Source organism: Notamacropus eugenii, chromosome 1 (assembly GCF_028372415.1).
Source record: "Notamacropus eugenii isolate mMacEug1 chromosome 1, mMacEug1.pri_v2, whole genome shotgun sequence".
NCBI lineage: Eukaryota > Metazoa > Chordata > Mammalia > Diprotodontia > Macropodidae > Notamacropus > Notamacropus eugenii.
Window position 1 is genome coordinate 377,870,295 of NC_092872.1, and position 17,567 is coordinate 377,887,861.

General features: G+C 45.9%; 1 protein-coding gene across 3 annotated transcripts in view; it reads right to left on the reverse strand.

The window, feature by feature from the left end:
* CAMK2A (calcium/calmodulin dependent protein kinase II alpha) overlaps positions 1–17,567 on the reverse strand; it is an 89,060-nt gene that overhangs the window by 23,380 nt on the left and 48,113 nt on the right. For 2 of the 3 annotated variants that reach the window (XM_072630705.1, XM_072630707.1), the window contains exons 11-16: positions 14,256–14,378; positions 13,154–13,237; positions 11,253–11,295; positions 7,957–7,997; positions 3,221–3,253; positions 2,087–2,135 (exon numbers count right to left, since the gene is read on the reverse strand). In XM_072630705.1, the coding sequence (XP_072486806.1) occupies positions 2,087–2,135; positions 3,221–3,253; positions 7,957–7,997; positions 11,253–11,295; positions 13,154–13,237; positions 14,256–14,378 (373 nt within the window). The remainder of the gene's footprint in view (positions 1–2,086; positions 2,136–3,220; positions 3,254–7,956; positions 7,998–11,252; positions 11,296–13,153; positions 13,238–14,255; positions 14,379–17,567) is intronic. The other variant, XM_072630706.1, reaches the window with a different exon arrangement.

The window sequence follows — 17,567 nt, forward strand, 5'->3', positions numbered from 1 at the left end:
TCAAAGTGCAGTCCAGGAACCCCTAGGAACCACAAGACCTTTTCAGAGGGTATGTGAGGTCAAAACTATTTTCATAATAATACTAAGATGTTTTAATCCCCAATACAGTAACGCAATAGCTATAACACATGTAAACAAAAGCTCTTTGGAGAACCTCAACAATTTTTAATGATGCAAAGTCCTGAAACAAAAAGACTTCCCAAAAGGATTTCTGAGAACTGCTGGTGTACTTATTCACTTTACCTTACAAATAAAAAAATTAAAACCGAGAGAGGTTAAGTAATTCATCCTTGGTCACATAGGTGATAAATAGCAATAATAATAGCTAATATTTATGTAAGCCATAAAGTTTACAAAACATTTTACACACATTATTTTCTCTGGTAATGAGATAAGGAGGGAGTAAGAACAGGAATTTAAATCCAAGCCCTTTCTTTCTTTCCCCTGGTGTTATTTTTACTAGGCTATGCTGAGTCCAGCAATTCCCACCAAATAGTAAGGAACTCCTCTGAGGAATGATCACCCTTAGGATTTGTCTGTTAAGTCTGTGGGAGCCAGAAAAGGAGGTTCCACTTCTTCTTTGAGGCCAATAAGCTCTCTCGTACCCCTCTCTCCACTTTCGGCAGACATCACTTACAACCTTGGTGCTGGCTCCAAACCCTCAAATAGGTTCCTGACAAGGGTAATACTCCCTGTGGTATCAGTCCTGGCCCTGGATGGAGATGAAATCAACCAACCATCCCAAATCCCTTTCCTAGAAAGGAGTTACCTTATCTAAACATTCATATGATTTAAACTGAGTACTAAGAACTGACTTTTCTCCAGCTATAACTGGTAAGACCTAGGAATGGTTCTGTTAACCTCTCCAGATAGTGATTGGAGAAGAGTGATAAAGAGTGCAAATACCAAAATGATTTGTTATTGTTTACAGATCTGGATCTTTACTTGTTATGAGGGATTCCCAAAGGGCATCAGATCCAAGACGAACTAAAGGGGAAGTGGGAAATCAATGGTATCACCTCAATCTTCCGGACTGGTGGCTATAAAGAAACATCTTATCTCTATAAATTGTTGGAGTCTTATGGGGGCACCAAGAAAACCAATATGATGCCCCTTGGCATAAAAATAGTGAAGAAGGGAAAGAGATCACAAGTAAGACACCAGGTCTCACTGGGGTTAAGTGATCAGAGAGTGGAAGGTCCTTAGGTTTCTGAATGGACATGCTCTGGAGCCAGGGATTAAGGGAGGAGAGAGATTAGAATGTAGCCCTTGACTTCTTGGTTAGTTGAGGGTGGGTGACAAACTTTAAATCATGTCCCTTGGATGAACCTACTAAACTGGACTTTTGGAGGGGAGTCTACTCAGTCCAGAAGTGTACCATCTTGAATGGAAGGAGACTGACTTTCTGAGCCTTATCCTGATAAAGTACTCAACCCCTTTCATAGAGGATCCAAATCTTGGATGGGGTTCAAAAGGGACAGAAAGAAAAGTAGCTCTATAAACTTTGGAACCATCCAGTTTGACTCAGGTCAGTTTATTTTTATGCATCTTTGATTACTTGTAATTCCACCAAAATGTTTCTGTCTCTCATTCTTCTCCTCGTGCCCCTAGTGAGTGAGTGTGTTGTGTGTTTATGTGGCAAAGGGGCAAAGAAAAGATGCTAGGAGTGATAAGCATCTTACGGTGGCCTTGAGGGATAAATGGGGATCAGAAATGGAGAAAGAGAACACAGTGAGTCTAGCCTGATCAGTTAAGTGATCAAAGAGTAGTTTCTGCCTGAATAAGATCTGGAGCCCAGAAATAAAGATTAAAGAGACATCTGATGTCTCTTGCAGCTTTGCGCTTTGAGACAGATTTGAAATTACTCTGTGGAATCAAGCACCCCAGTCCTATGGGGTTTTCCCAATAGCAAAGGAGCTTACATCCAAATTCTTTTGACCTGTTTTGATTAGACAATTCCTCTAGGCAGACATTAACTTCAGCATAGAGATTCCCATTAGAAAGAGATAGACTAGACTAAATTAGGCAAGGTTAGAAAGGTTCAACCAGAGTCTCCCAGAAGGGAAAGTGGAGTCAATCCTCCTACCTTTGGTGTCTTCATCTTCAATGGTGGTATTGGTACTCTCAGAGGATTCCTGGGCAAAAAATAGAAGGGAAAAACAACAGGAAAGAAGTGAATCCTGGGCTGACCATGGAGACCAAGGAACCTGCTCAGCTGATGGCAAACATAACAGCTTCTACCAACCCTGGTTGCCAGAGAACTTGGATGATAGTCCAAGAGCCAGATGGGCCCTGGAGCCCAGATAGAGCAACTAAAACCCAACCTAACTTTCAAACTCAGGGAGCAATGAGGGAGAGGAGGAGGAGGAGAAGGGGAGAAGGAGGCAGCAGTGGAGGGGCTGTCTATGGAGGAGTCTTATGGGAATGAATACATAGAGCCTCTGTTGTGAGATGGGAGGAGGCTTTAGCCAGAAGAGTGTTAAGGAGTTGTGGAAAGGAGCAAAGGGACACCATGTTGACTGTACAATTGGGGGGAAATGGTACAAATTTACAGGAAAAATAGAAAGGAGGGAGAATTAGGATGAGGGCGAGAGGAAGTTGTGCAGAAGTGGGAGAGAACACATGAAACTACAGTCAGGAAAGAGATGCACAGTCACACAAAGAGCATTTCTGAGCCCCAAACGCACCCATTGGTTACACTGACAGGCCTGTGGAGAGGTCAAGGAAGGCCAGGACTGAGGCTCGATCTGCCCAATGCACATTGGGCATCTCACTCCACAGAAGATCCTAGGCAGGGTCCCTATACTGCCACACCCATGAGTCTATACTGGCCACTACTGTGTCATCGTTTAGTAACTGGGTAACTCAAAAAAATGGATTTTAGAATAAAAACCTTGGGCTAGAGAACTCCAGCGAGAATGATTCAAGAGAATCAGACTGGGAAATGGCCTGAGGAGTTGGAAAAGGTTCATGTCAACCACTTCCCACAGTGGGTCAATATTGGTTTTATACTATGAAATGTATTGTTCCAGAGCACTAGTTTGAAGGTATTAACATAAACACACAAACAACATACATGTTTGCCACACAACACACACGTACCACACACGCCCTTGGCCCCCTCTTCCCACCCCGCATTCCCAGTGTGACCTCTAGGAGCAAGGCGGGAGTGCGCTGAGGTCCAGCATTACCGGCATTTGGGAAGACGGCAGACACTCACCATTAACTGAACACTGGAACTGGACTTTCTTTTCTGGAAAAACAAGGAGAAGAGATGGGACAGGAAGAGACACAGTGGCAAAACGGTAGAGAGTAGTGGGGAGAGGGAAGTAGAGTGGGGGAGGAAGGAAGCAGTGGCCCCTGGGCCACTGTCAGTGGTACTTCAAAGGTGTTGAAATCTGGCACTCAGAGAAAGAGGGTAGTGCCCGAGGTGTGGCATGCCCATGACCCTAGGGACACTTCCCTCACTTACCATAACTCTGAGGACCAGCCAAATCTGGAGGCCTGCCTAACTCTACTGGGCCCTGTCATTCAAATCCTTCTAACTGCCTGGGCCTTACCCTTCAAATCCTCCAAATCCCACCACAGAGTCCCTCCTGAACCAGAGCTACCCACCATGCCAAGCTCTGGTGAGAGAGGGGGTATGGTGCCCTGGATGCCAGTCATCCCCCAGCAGCCAGGTCGAGACCGCCACAACTGATTGGCTTTCATATGGGAATTAGACTGTAAGAGTTGAGAAGTGGTGCTCTACGACACCAACCTTACTGGGGCTTATCAGAAAAGACCCTCAGCTGCTAGTATTCTCAGGGCTTAGCCTTCCAGAAACAAGACAGGACAGGCCTCAATGAAGTTTCAGAAGACTGGCATAAACTGGTTCGGATACCAGTGTCAAGGAGCTCCAAAGTATCTGAGAACAGCTGTTAAGCACTCTTCTATATAGCGCTCTTCCATCTAGCACTAATTCTAAATCGTTTGATTTCCACCACTTATTTTTCCTGACATCTTACAAATCTGCAAAGAGCAGAGGTCAACCCTATTTTACAGATGGAGACAATGGAGCCTAGAAGAGTTAAATGACTTGTCCAAGGTCATACAATGACTGCTATAGCCAAGATTCACATTTGGCTGTGACCTATTCCATCTCTCTTAGGCATCTGGGCTTTTTTCTTTCCCAATCTGAATACCAAAGTGGGAGGGGAAGGGGAAGAGGAAAGAGATGGGAAGTAGGGTAGGAGGAAAAGGAAGCAAGGTGGGAAGATAAAGGAAGAGAAAGCATGGCTCCAAATGATTTTCTGCTTCTCTGACTTCTAAACCAGAAATGTGGACAAAGTCCCTGTGTGCCTGGGTGAGGTAGGACTGAGATGTCTCAAAAAACTAAATAGGGATCCCAGTGAGCCATAATGTCATAATGCCAAAGCTCGCTGATGCACTCAAGGAGTCCTCCCCTCCTGGTGGGGTGAGTAAGGACTTAGAAGCCACTTTCAAGAGCCCAGTTGTAACCCCTCCAGGATCACCACAGCATTCTTCTCTAAGGATATGGCGTGGCACTCCCCACTGAAGTAAGTGTAGTCTCCTATGCCTGCCTGCCCCTTCACCAAGAGCCTTTCTGGCCCAGTCTCCTCTTCCATGGACATGGTCCCCTAGATGGCCTCCATGCCATGTTGTGAGCCAATGGATAGTGGGAGCCAGATGACCTCTGGCAGGGGTCGAAGTCCAGTAGCTGTTCTGTCTTCAGCTGTAACCCAAAAAGACAGGGGGGCTGAGAGACTCGGCTCTAACCACTCAGGTCTGTCACGTGGGGCAGACGTTTCAGACGAAAAACATGATGCAAACACAGAGCAGCGACTGTACTAGGTTCTGGACGCACAGTAACAGGATGGGACACGGCGGGCGGGGGTGGGGAGTGAGCGCACTTATCACAACAGGACAGGATGGGACACCACATGTTGGGGCAGTGAATGGCTTGGGTAGCCTCTTTGAGGCAGAAGGGGTAGGGGATGGAAAGGAGAGGGGTCTCATTTCCCCCCACTCTCATCATTATATATGTAGGAAGGACGATCTGGGGGCTGGGGTGGGCAGGAATCAGGGGACTCAGTCCCTCTGCCTAGACGAACACAGGGTGGGGAGATGAGAGGTTTTCTGAATGGCCCCTAAGAGGTTGCCTCTTTGATGGGGACGGGAGGGGAAGAGAGGGAAAGGGGATGATTGTTTCTCCCTGATGTGCCAAATCCAGTGTATAATAACCCTTTGGAGATCTATTAAGAAATAAAAGCCGGCACATGCTGGCTGTCCAAAACCTGACTCCCTCTTATTCAGGGGATGGTTTTCATTAGAGATTCTCATTCAAGGAAGGGAAGGCTAGTCTTGCTCATCCTGAGGTTTCCAGTGGCTGACAATAGCTCCCTAGGCATTCCTGGTTAGAGCTCATGTCCTTCCCCCACCCCATTCCTGCCTCCCTCCTGAGGCTGCCAGAGGAGAGGAGAGGGTTGGTAAGACAGCATCAGGGGTAGGGGGAGGATCTTCCAGGGTTGTCCCAGCCAGGCCTTCCCCTGACTAACAGCTATGGCATGGCACCCCAGGATGTTGGCCCCCTCTGCCTTCCTGCCAGTCTAGGAGACATAAGATGATCTCCTTCGACTCTGCTGTAGGGCAGGGGAATGGGGTGGTGTTTTGGTCCACATGGGCAATGCCAGTTCTGCTGCCCACAGATGGCAGCCTCAGAGTCTGGGTCCAACTACTGCCTCTCCAACACTGAGGCTCCTTTGTCTCTTGCTTCTCCATCTCTCTGGCCTCACACACAGAGGATCCAACTTCAAAGCCAATTTACAAAAGCCACCTTGTGGCCTCAGTCCTCAGGGGTGTAGGCCATGCCTGAGATTTAGTGGGGGTGGTCCTGGGGATGAATCATTGCCCCACCCACCCAGCAGAATTCTTTCTCCTTCCTCAGACTGAAGCACCTTTGTCCCAACAGCACAGGACTTACAACCCAACTGACTATGCAGCAGCCTGGACCCCTGCTCCCTCAAACCCTTAAGCAACTCCCCCGAACCTGCCCCAAAGCCCATCGGACTCCATTAGAACTTTCTGCCCTACCTCCCCTACCCTCAGGATACAGACAACTAAGGAATTTAGCCTTGGCCAACAATTCCAGCTCAAGGCCAGCTCAACACTAGCTTTCTCCCAGGAGGCCTATCACCCCAGCTCAGCAGAAAAGACACCTAGGAGGTCCACCAGGCATCCAAATTCAGTAATCCATATCGTGTGGGCATATCAACACAGTCAACTCTCAATTTCCCAAGTAAATAATCAGAAGTCATGGCATGGAAAATATAAAATTATCCAGAGTCATTTCTAATTGACTCTAGAGTACAATATATATTTTTGTTTGTTTATGATGAGGGAATATACTTTTTCATCCTATTAATTAAGTGTGAATCAGACCAATAATAAAATTAATCTGGGTTTCTGGCACTACCTCTGAACAATGGTTTGAGAGTCAGCTGGATGACCCAGAAAGGCCAGCAGTCTAACACCAGAAGCACCAGAAGCATGACAGACTAATCCACTTTATTTGGATTATTATAGACTTCCCAAAATCCCACTGTCATTCGCTTAAACATCTCATCATGGCATAAAGCCCATGTGCTGGGGGAGCTAAGTGTGGTAGGATGGCAAGGCCTATCCAGGAACAGTAACCTTGTGGTGCAAGAGAGCCAAGGACGGAGTGGAACCAGTATGTTTCCTAGAGGCACAAGCACCATTCACCAAAGAGAAGAGGGAAAGGATAGTAGAGAAAATGGAAGAAGTAAAGATAAGGGGGTATCATTGGGTGACTGGCCATCAGCATAGTATGAGGCTAAGAGTGGAGGAGAAAGGCAACTTATGCCCATTTTTTGGAAATCGAAGGTCAAACCCTCTTTTGCTTGGGAAGGGGACAGAGATTCTTCACTTTGGTTCCTTTAGGCCTTGGAATTCTTCAGGGAAGATATGATGGGCAGGGGATAAAATCATTGATCAGGTAGCCTCCCCAAAAGGCCACTGAATATGTCTTTAGGAAAAAAAAACCAGGAAGGACCTTCTTAGTCATTTGGGTCCTGGCTATCCTTCATTCCTGATGAGTCCTTACTCACTGGGACCAGAGACTTATTCCCACCAAATAGCCCTAAGGGAAATGGAAGGACATCCTTAGCTACTTCAGCGTGATTTGGGGAGAAGGTGTGGAAGCCAAAGCCTCCAAGTTCATCCTGATGTATGTGGGGTTTCCTCCCAGGGACCAAGGCCCATGGACACCTACAAGTTTCCATGGGGAAGTTTTTGTTATCCTTCTTCATTCCTGAGCACTCACCCATCCTCTTGTTTTCCATCACTCTGGATCACTGGGGGGATTTAAACCCTTTCCTTTTCATTCTTCACCTATCCTTTTTCCCCATTTTCATACTTTCCTTTGCTCCCTTTTGTCCCCCTGACCATCCCCAGGCCCTTGTAGAAGGAGAGCAGTGCCTTGAGAGAGGACACCCAATGGTGAGATGGGGAAGCGAGACCATTATTCCAAGGTACCCATTCTTAAAAAATCTTAATAATTCTTAATAAATCCATGTTTCTTGATCCCCACCAATAGTCAGGAAGCCCCCAACATTGGTACTGCCCCAGATCCTTATGAATAGGACACCCAGAGCAGGTAGAGTCCCACCCCCTCCTCAACACACTCACACACACTCACACACACACAGAGTGTGAACTCTGTTATCATAGCGCCGTAGATTCTGAATTGGTAGTAACCTTAAAAATAAAAACCATTTACTCCATTCCCCTCATTTTAGAAATGAGGAAACTGAAGGCCAGAGAAATTAAGTAAACTGCCCATTGTCTTAGGTGGTATGTAACAGTTGGAATTTGAACTCAGGTCCCCTCTGGCTCCACATCTTGTGCTCTTTTCCACCATCAAGGGGAGCTTACCTTCACACCATCATTCTTCTTGTTGCCTCCACTCTTTCCTCCTGTGATGGAGACAAAGTAGAGAGTTAAAAGCACAAGACAGGGCACCAGGGCCCACAGCGTAAGAAGGAGCAACATCGGAGAGTAGCAAGGCAGGGGGGGAGAAGCTAGGGGAGAGGGACCCGGGGAAGGCTCTTCCTCTTCTTCCTCCTTTTCCCAGCACCAGCTTTGGCCTCCTGGGGGAAGGGGGAGTTTCCCCTCTCTGTGGGGCCACCGGATACTCGGGCACTTCAAAGAAAGAGAAATCCTCCCCCCAGGGTCCTGGCCACCACAGTGCCACAGGGGTCCCTGGTCAGCCTTGGGGGATTTCCTCTGAGCCCCATTCAGTCCGAAAGCTAATCCCAGAGTCTCAAACTCCTGGGACAGTGGTGGTTTGTACTCTCTCCCTGCCTCTGCCCCCTCTCTAATTTTAGCCCCATGCTGCCTTGGTCATATGTCACCCGATCCTCCTCCCTAGACAGCTGCAGGCCCCATTTTGGCAATGAGAAGAAGCAGATGCCCACCCACTGTTGAGGTCCTAGCCCAGGCCCCCCTTCCAGGGCCAGACTGGTGCCTTCTAGCTATAGTAGTCCCTCCCTAGACTCTCAGCTCCGGAAAGCATGCCCAGAGTGGGTGTTGGTTCCCCAGGCACCAGCCGGAAAGGAGATAAACAGCTGCCCTGGGACTCCTGTTCCAATGAAAATTCCCAGAGGCCTCTGTCTTTCTGTCATCTCCTCACCACACACACACACACACACACACACACACACACACACACACACACACACATGTACGCACACACCCTCCTAGATGGAGTGATGGAGTGCTTAGATTTGGATACCAGTCACCAGAATACTCATCCCAGCCTAATGTTCTGATAGAACTTTTCTCTGGGCGTCTTGAGCACCAGTAAGAGGAGAAATGGGCCCAAAGCAGTCAGGAGCTTGACACTGACTCACCAAACTGCTTTAAGGAAATGTGATGAGTCTGGCAAGGTGAATGCCTTCTCTCTCTACCTCCCTTGGCCCACACTCAACCCCACCCCAAAGCCTACCTACAGTAGCTGCTACAGTCTTCACTATAACACACGAGGTCTGCCCTCTGGCTCCCCTAGCCTGCGAGTACTCCGTGCACCCTCTATGCATACTGTCCCAGCCCAGAAGCTCTCTGGTACCTAAGAATTCCATAAAGTCCCTGCTCCGGGGACCCTTTGAGACCTTTCTTTTAATTGTATGCCCATGATGCCTTGGAGCCTGGAACAAAAGGCACCATTTCATTCCTCATGCACTTTGTAGTTTCCAAACCCTCACATCCATTATCCTTCTTAGTCCATACAACTCTGTAATAAGATCAGGGCAGGGATTATCACGCCCATTGTATGGATGAGGAAAGTGAAGCTCAGTGAGAGAAAGTGACTTGCCTAATGTCAAGTGCTTATTAAGTGGTATAGGGAGGAAGAAGTCCCTAGATTACCACCTGTTTCCATTGCACTGCTCAATGTCTTGTCTTTTTGTCCTTGTCTCAGTTACCGTCAGTATCTTGTTTCCTTAGTCTCTCTTGAGAGACACAAATCCAGTCTTCTTTAATAGGGAAGGTGTTTGCTAAGCATTTTCCTGGCCCTTAAAGTCCTGCTTAGGGTCTCTAAGCTAGGATGTTCATTTCTTTATGCATGTGCAAGGAGCTGATTAAGAGTTCTTGAGGTACCAGCCTAGAGAAGACAGAATGTAAGGGAAACTCTGGAAGGTAGTATACACTTGGCTTCCAGGATGAGAAAAAAAGGATAGTGAACAGATAATAGAATTGTACATTTAGTGCTGAAAAAGATCATAAGATTCACAGCATCAGAGATTTAGAGCTAGGAGGGACCTTAGAGTCTTGTCCCAACGCCTTCGACTTAAAGATTAGAAAAGTCAAGCCCAAAGAGTTAGATCGATCGTCCAAGGTCACCTGGGTATAAGTAGAAGAGCAAGGGGGTGCCCCCAAGTCTTCCAGCTCTGAATCTAGAACTCTTTCCCCTGCGCCACACTGCCTAGCTTGGTGGAGATTAGCATTATGTCTATCTCTAATTAGCAACTTGAGCACTATGCCATATCCATGCTATGCAAAGGGAAGATAGTGTTTGGTTGGGTCTGTTGGGTTTGAGAATGGTTCCCCTACCAAGTGGGCTTCCAGCTGCTGCCCATGGTAGATAAAATTTCACACTTCCTAGGAGTAGGGAAATGGGAAAGTCCCCTTGCCTGGGAATAGGTGGGACCAGGAAAGGGAGTTGAACTCACACTTCGATGCAGAATCACCCCAAAGACCCTCCTTCTGCTTTGGTGTGAATTTGCCACCTCCACTCTGCTGCCCTGTCAGTCCTCCCAAACCCCTGGCATCAGCAGCCAGACTCTGGCAGCAGTGTCACTCATATGCCCTCAGACAAGGGTCACTTGGTAAATTCAAGTTCCCATACCTTCGCCCTCCTAGTAACCTCAGATACTGCTAAGCAACAATTGGGTGCTTCTCACATACCCCTCACAGGAAGCCCCTGGTGGGTCTGCAGGTATCTCTTACCATCCAGTTTTTCCCCTGGTCATCCTCTACTAGAACTGGGGAAAGAGCTAATCTAGGTTTTGCCAACCTCCCTCCGTAAGGTTGCCTCTAACATCAGGGCTACTGTTACCTCTGCCCCCAGCCCAGGCACCATTCTTACAAATGGCACCAAGAAGAATGATCAAAAGAATTTTTCACATTCCTAGAGCCTTTTAGAATTTATAAAGTACCTTCCTCATGATAACATTGTTAGTATTATTATCATCCCCATTTTACAAATGAGGAAAGTAAGGCTCTCAGAGGTTTAAATAGCTTGCCAAGGTTATACAGCTAATTAAGTACCAGAGTTAGAATTTAAGCCCAGGTCATCCCTCTTCAAATACAAGTCTGTAGCTCCAGCCAATGGGACAATTTGTTTAGAGATACATCTGTCAAGTCCACTGGGATTTTTCAGCACTTGGTCAGCACCTCATGTTCCTCATCCCCCTCCACCCACCCCTCAGCTGTCACCCCAAGTCTTGGCAAAGGACTAGCTGCCTCCATGTATGTGTATGCTGAGCAGGCAGCGATGGCAGTGTGTGGGGGCCAGAAAATAAATTCCCTGTATTCCCTGGGCAGGGGGAGCAGGAATGTTTTCACCCCTGAACTCTCCTGCACAATTAGAACACCATGGATGCAGAACCCTGCAATCTCAATGCTGAGTTGTGTATGTCGGATCCTGAAGACCAAAGAGTCCCACCACCTACCAGAGAAGTTCCTGGTGGCCAGCATGGTGGTAAGGATCGCTCCCTGAAACAAACAAAAATAGAACAGCAAGAGGGGTGAGGGTGGGAAGAGAGAGCAGGGAAGAAAAAGGAAAGGAGGGAAGGATAAGAAAATGTGGAGAGTGGGTAGAGGGAGAAATTGTTGTATTCAGAGACCAAGCCTCCCATTCTCCCCCATCCCTTTGTCCATCTGTCCTCACTACTCCCAAAGAAAAAGTGATTGGCTGGGAAGGGTGTTAGGTGGGCACAACTCCAGGGACAAGATTGCATTGGACAAGAGTATTAATAGGCAGCTCCAGCCTGAGCCAAAGTTGCTGGCTGGACTCCCAAAGGCCTGCCAACTAGGTCTCCAAAAGGCCATGTAAATCTCCTGCCTGAGTCAGGTAGGTGGTCACCTTCTCAATCCTCCTTCCTCTTTCTACCGCTGTCCCCAATTTGAGTTATCCCTGCCTGTCTAGAGCATTCAGTGCTCTCTCTCCAGCCAACCTACTCTCCCACTAAGGAATTCTAAGCCTTCAGAAATGTTTTCCATCTCCTCAAGTCCCACATCTGTAAAACAGAGGGAATGGGATGAATAATATCTAAGGTCCCCTCCAGTTCTGATATCATTCTATATGATAAGATTTCTGGCTTCTGATTCTATTTCTAAGTTCCCTTAGGGGCTCAAAAATCCTGAAGTCAGGTCGGAATCCCCTTGGTCCAGATATCCTCCTGGGATTTCACCAGCCCTTTGGTGCCAACATCCCTTAATAAATGTAGCCTTCCCTTCTGCCCCTCGCTACCCCCTTCTCTCCCATTATGGGAGGATGGCAGGCTCTTGGGAACAATGCACACTGGCAGGGAAGGAGATTAACAGTGAGCTCAGCACATCTAAAATAAATTGTGCCTCAGCACCATGTAATCCTGAGGGCTCAGAGGCCCATTTAACTGGATAGGAAGCACCCTTAACTCCTGTTCCTGTAGAGCACACACTAAGGGGCACAGGGTATTCAGGAGCTATTCTGAACTACATGGACAATAATCATAATAAATCTTTTGGTGCAGACTCATGATTTCATCAGTATCTCATCAGTATAGAGAATTCCAAGTGAAGAAAGTCTCTTTACAGATAGAAACTGGCACACGTTTTGTGCCTTATAGTCTTAGAGAATCTCCTGGGATGCTGGAAGATTATGTATGTATATATCAAAGTCAGCACTTGAACTCAGATCTTTCTGAGCATATTCTCTCTCAGTAATAATGACACTATAAAATGATAGTCCATTTCTACAGCATTTTATAATTTAATAACTCATACAAAGTACTTTCCTCATCAAAATCCTGGATGGTATCATTTTTCCCACTTTACAGAAGAGGGAAGTGACTTGCCTGTGGTTATATAATTACAGGATCTTAGACTTAGAGTTAAAAGAGACTTTAGAGTTCACCCAGTCAAACTTCTTTATTTTCTAGATGGGGAAGCTGAGGCCCAGAGAGGTTGGAGGAATTACTCAGTCACAGAGCTAGTCAGTGCCTAAGGCAGGATTCCAACCTTTGTCTTCCCCACTCTAAGTTCCACTAGCCCAAGACTCCAAGTCTAATGATATTTTGACTTTCCCAGAGTGGCACCTATGTCTGCTCTGCTTCCCATTGGGGAGGTTGCGCTTCCTCACAGTGAACAACCACAGCTAGAACGTTCACCACACACTCTCTACCTGCCACCACACTTTTCTCTAACTCTCTAGAGTGTGGTCCACTGTTGCTCATGACCTTAGGCAAGGCCTAAGAATCTCTCAGTTCCCCAGAGGACTCCCACCTGACCTTATCCACTATTCCCCCTGGCAGAAATGTAGACAAGTCCAGAGTCCAGCAGTCTCAGAGAGGGAACCAGGCCAAGGGGCTACCTTCAGTTTCCTTCTTGCATTGAATTTCTTCAAGCAGTCCACGGTCTCCTGTCTGTGCATGCAGGAGGCCACTGTAGATCGGTGCTGGCAAAAGAAGAGGGAAAATGACATGAGCAGGAAGAAAGGGGTCGGAGGGGGCTCTGTGGAACTTTTATCTAAGGGACAATTTCACTTTCCAAGCTTGGAGGGGTGGGGGGTGGCGGGGGGGCTGCTTCCCTTTTTAAAACAGGCAAATGGGAGCAAAGATGTGATGTTGCAAGGGTGATCCTTTTAAAGTCCAACCAGTAGTAAATCCCTATCAATGGAAGCTCGCTAAATTAGAAGATCTAATTTAAAAGGAGTTTTTGTGGGTAGGAGGCAGTAGAAAAGATGGTACTACACGGGAGTGGGCTTCTCTCATTTTTTTACATTGGCTCATATTTCTATAATGTTTTATAGTTTGCAAAGCATTTTCCTCACAACACTCCTATCATGTAAGCGATGTAAGTATTATTATGCCTATTTATAGATTAGGGAACTGGGCTTTTAAAAGACTAAGTAATCTGCCTACAGTCACACAGCCAGTAAATACTGGACCCAGGAGTTGTACTCAGGTCTCTAAACATCAAACCCTCTGCTCTTTCCAGTATCACATGGAGAGAGCACCGGGTCTCGAGTCAAGATGATCTGGGTTCAAATCCTGCCTCAGACACTTACTAGCTGTGGGACCCTGGGCACATGACTTAACCTTGCTTGCCTCTATTTCCTCAACTGTCAAATAGGAATAATAATAGCACCTACCTTCCAGGAGTGAGAGGATCAAATGAGATAATGATTGTAAAGCTCTCTACCAGTGGGTGCCCAGGACATAGTAAATGCTATATGGATGGTAGCTGTTGTCTAGCTATTACTTTCAATTTACTCTTCCTAACAAGTCTTTTCTGGGACAGGAGCAAGGGGGTTCTTGTTTGCCAAGGAAAATTATATAGTTTCCTAAACACTCTAACCCATGGGCAGTGAGCATGCTGAGTATTCTTTGGTCCCTTGAGAAATCCATGTAATCTTGGCCATGTAATCTGAAGCCCTCAAACCATACCCCAACCCCACTCCAGGTATTACTCACAGAGATCCAGGGATGCTTGAGGGCTTCAGCAGCTGTGATGCGCTTGGAAGGGTTGATGGTGAGCATTTTATTAATCAGGTCCTTTGCTTCTGGGGTAACTGTGTCCCATTCTGGAGATGGAAACTGAAAGGGGCAAATGGACCAGGTTTGGCTAGCCTGCCACAGGCCACCCCCTGCAATCAGAACAACTCCTGCCTGGCAGGGGAGCAGGCACAGGAGAGCCATGGCCCAGAGACCCTGCTCATTTGGGTCTACCAGAGATACAAGCAATGGCCACTTGGAGACCTCAGCCTAACTGAGCAACATCAGAACTCCAGTGTCTCTGGGAGGGCAACCAGTGCCAATGAGAGAGAGGAACGGGGATTAAGGTATTTCCTCTCTATATGGCACCCTGACTTCTGGGAGCCAGACTTTATTAACTGTCATTTACAATCTGGCATCTGACTAGCTGAAGGTGATGAGAACTGTGAGAAAATCCAGAAAGAATGTGACAGATTAATTGGAAGACCTGGGGATGTTCAACTAGGAGAAAATCTGAGAATGACAGTCTTCAACATCATTGTCTGTGACTTGGATGGATGCACAGATGATAGCATCAGGATATTGTAATAATAATAACACATTCCTATAGCATTAAGAAACATCCAAAAAGTCTGGAACAATGGGCTGAATTAAGTAACATGAAATTAAATAGAAGCAGATATAAAATCCTACTTTTGAATCCATAAAATAAAAAGTACAAGATGAAAGCGACACACATATGAAAAAGATCTGGAGGTTTTTTGTTGACCACAAACTCAATATGAGTCAATAGTACATGATGACTGCCAAAACAGCTAATGGGATCTTGGGCTGTGGAAATTCTATTTCACTCTATTCAATTCATTAAAATATACATCAGTTGTCTGCTATGAGTAAGGAAAGAGAAGACTAGGGTACAGATCAGGCAAGCTGATGGTTCCACTGTACTCTGCCCTGGTTAGACCACATCCTGAGCACTGTGAAGCAATACACACTGACCAAAAAGAGCATGTCTGAACCATTAGAAAGATATGTGAACCATATCACACACTGAAAGAACAAAGGCTGTTTAGAATGAAAAAGAGAAGACTAGGGACAAGGGGAGGTCATGAGGATGAAGGATTCAATTTATTCTATGTGACTCCTTTCATCTCAATACACAAGGAAGAACTTTCTAAGAAATCCATCTGCTTAATCATGGAATATATTTGCCTTCTGAGGAAGAGAATTCTCCTTTCCTGAAGCTACTCAATCCAAAGATAGATGACTTAGTACAAGGTTTACTACTGAAGACTTCCTGCAGGAGGTAAGAGGTTAGACAACTTCAGTCCTATAGCCCCTTGTAGTTCAGTCATTTTTCAGTCATGTCCAACTCTTCAAACCCATTTGGGGTTTTCTTAGTAAAGCTATTGGAGTGGTTTGCCATTTTCTTCTCCAGCTGATTTTATAGATGAGGAAACTGAGGCGAATAGGATTAAGAGATTTGCCCAGAGTTACCCAGCTAAAAAGTGCCTGAGACTGGTCTTCCTTACTCCAGGTCTGGCACTCTATCCTCTGTGTCACCTAGCTGCCCCAAATGGCTCCTTAGAATGCTAAAATTCAATGGGTTTTAGTACTAGCTCTTACGCTGACTTGGCTTTGCTGCCTGAGGCAAGCTTCTTATTCTTTCTGTGCCTGATTCTCATCTTTAAAATGAGGTTGTTCTAGATGATCTCATAGAATCAGAGAATTTCAGAACTGGAAGTCAGCAAGTCAACATGCATTTAATAAGAGCCTACTCTGTGCCAGGCACAATGCTAAGTGAAGAGGATACAAAAGAAGGCAAAGTCAGTCCCTGTTTTCAAGGAGGTCACAGTGTAATGGGAGAGAAAATGTGCAAACAACCATCTACAAACAAGATAGATACAAGACAAATTGGAGGTAGTTAGCAGAGGGCAGGCCCTGGTCTTGAAAAGGATCAGGAAAGGTTCATGAAGAAAGTGGGATTTTAACTGAAACTTAAAGGAATCCAGGCTTAGGCCAGGAAGGAGTCTGACATGAGGAGGGAGAGCATTCTGGCCATAGGGAACAGCCATTGAAAACACTCAGAGTTAGGATAAGTCAGCAAAGAGGTCAGCATCATCTTATCAGAGAATACATCGAAAGGTTGTTGTATGATCTGTCCTTCATTCTCTAAGAAGACCATGACATGAAGGAGATGATGACATGACTTGCCATGAATTTGATTTGAATGAGGGAGGGCTGGGCAAAATCGTCAGCCTCACTTTCTCCTCCAGAGTCTTCTGAGTCCAGTGGCCAAATATTCATCAGGACAACTGGACATGGCCCAGGATGCAGTGGGAGACCTTGTGCCTTTTAAGGTCTTTTCAAGTTCTTACTTTGAATGAGGCAACACCCATTCAATGAATAGCCTCTTTAAGAAGTGAATCAAGGAATGGCCCCTTTAATTAAAAAAAAAAAATCAAATGGAGTTAGGTGTAAGAAGACTGGAACAGGAGAAGACAGCCTGGTTATGAAGGGCTTGGAATATCAAATAGAATTCTATATTTGATCCTGGAGGCAATATGGAGTCACAGAGTTTGTTGAATTGGGAAGAGGGGAGGTGTGGTGACATAGTTAGGTGGAATGACACACAACCAGTATGTGTCAGAGATAGAACCTGAACCCAGGTTTCCTTGGCTCTGAAATGGGGTCTCTGTCCATTACACCACCTTGCCACAAAATAGAGATCATAATGATAAGAGTTCACATTTCTATTGACAGGCACTAGTTTTACAGTTTCCAAAGTGCTTTTCCAGTAGAACATAAGCTTTCTGAGTTTCACTTTTGTCTTTTTTCTCTCCAGTGCATGACACATAGTAGGTACTGAATACATTCTCGTTGGATTGAACTGGTGTGAATATCTCTGACGAAATACAAGTATGGTTATCACCATTTTACAAAAAGAAGCTGAGGCTCACAGAAAGTCACTGCCTGGCCAGATCTCACATGTAAGTAAATGTCCAAGGTGTGCACCAAATTCAAGGTTTTTGTCACTAAGCCCAGGACTCCTATGCTATGCCCCCCCCCCAAAAAAATTAATTACATATAACAACAACAACATCAAAAACCCTTTTTGTATGAAGCCCTGAGTGTCCAGAATTTTCATGTTTTGAAGATGATTGGTGGAGGATAGAGATGTATCCTGAAATCAAGGGATCTCAAAGGTTATTTAGTCTGACCCACTCCTGGAAAAAAGAGTTCCTCTATAATTACCTGACAAGTGATTGACTAGCCTTTGAGCTGATAACT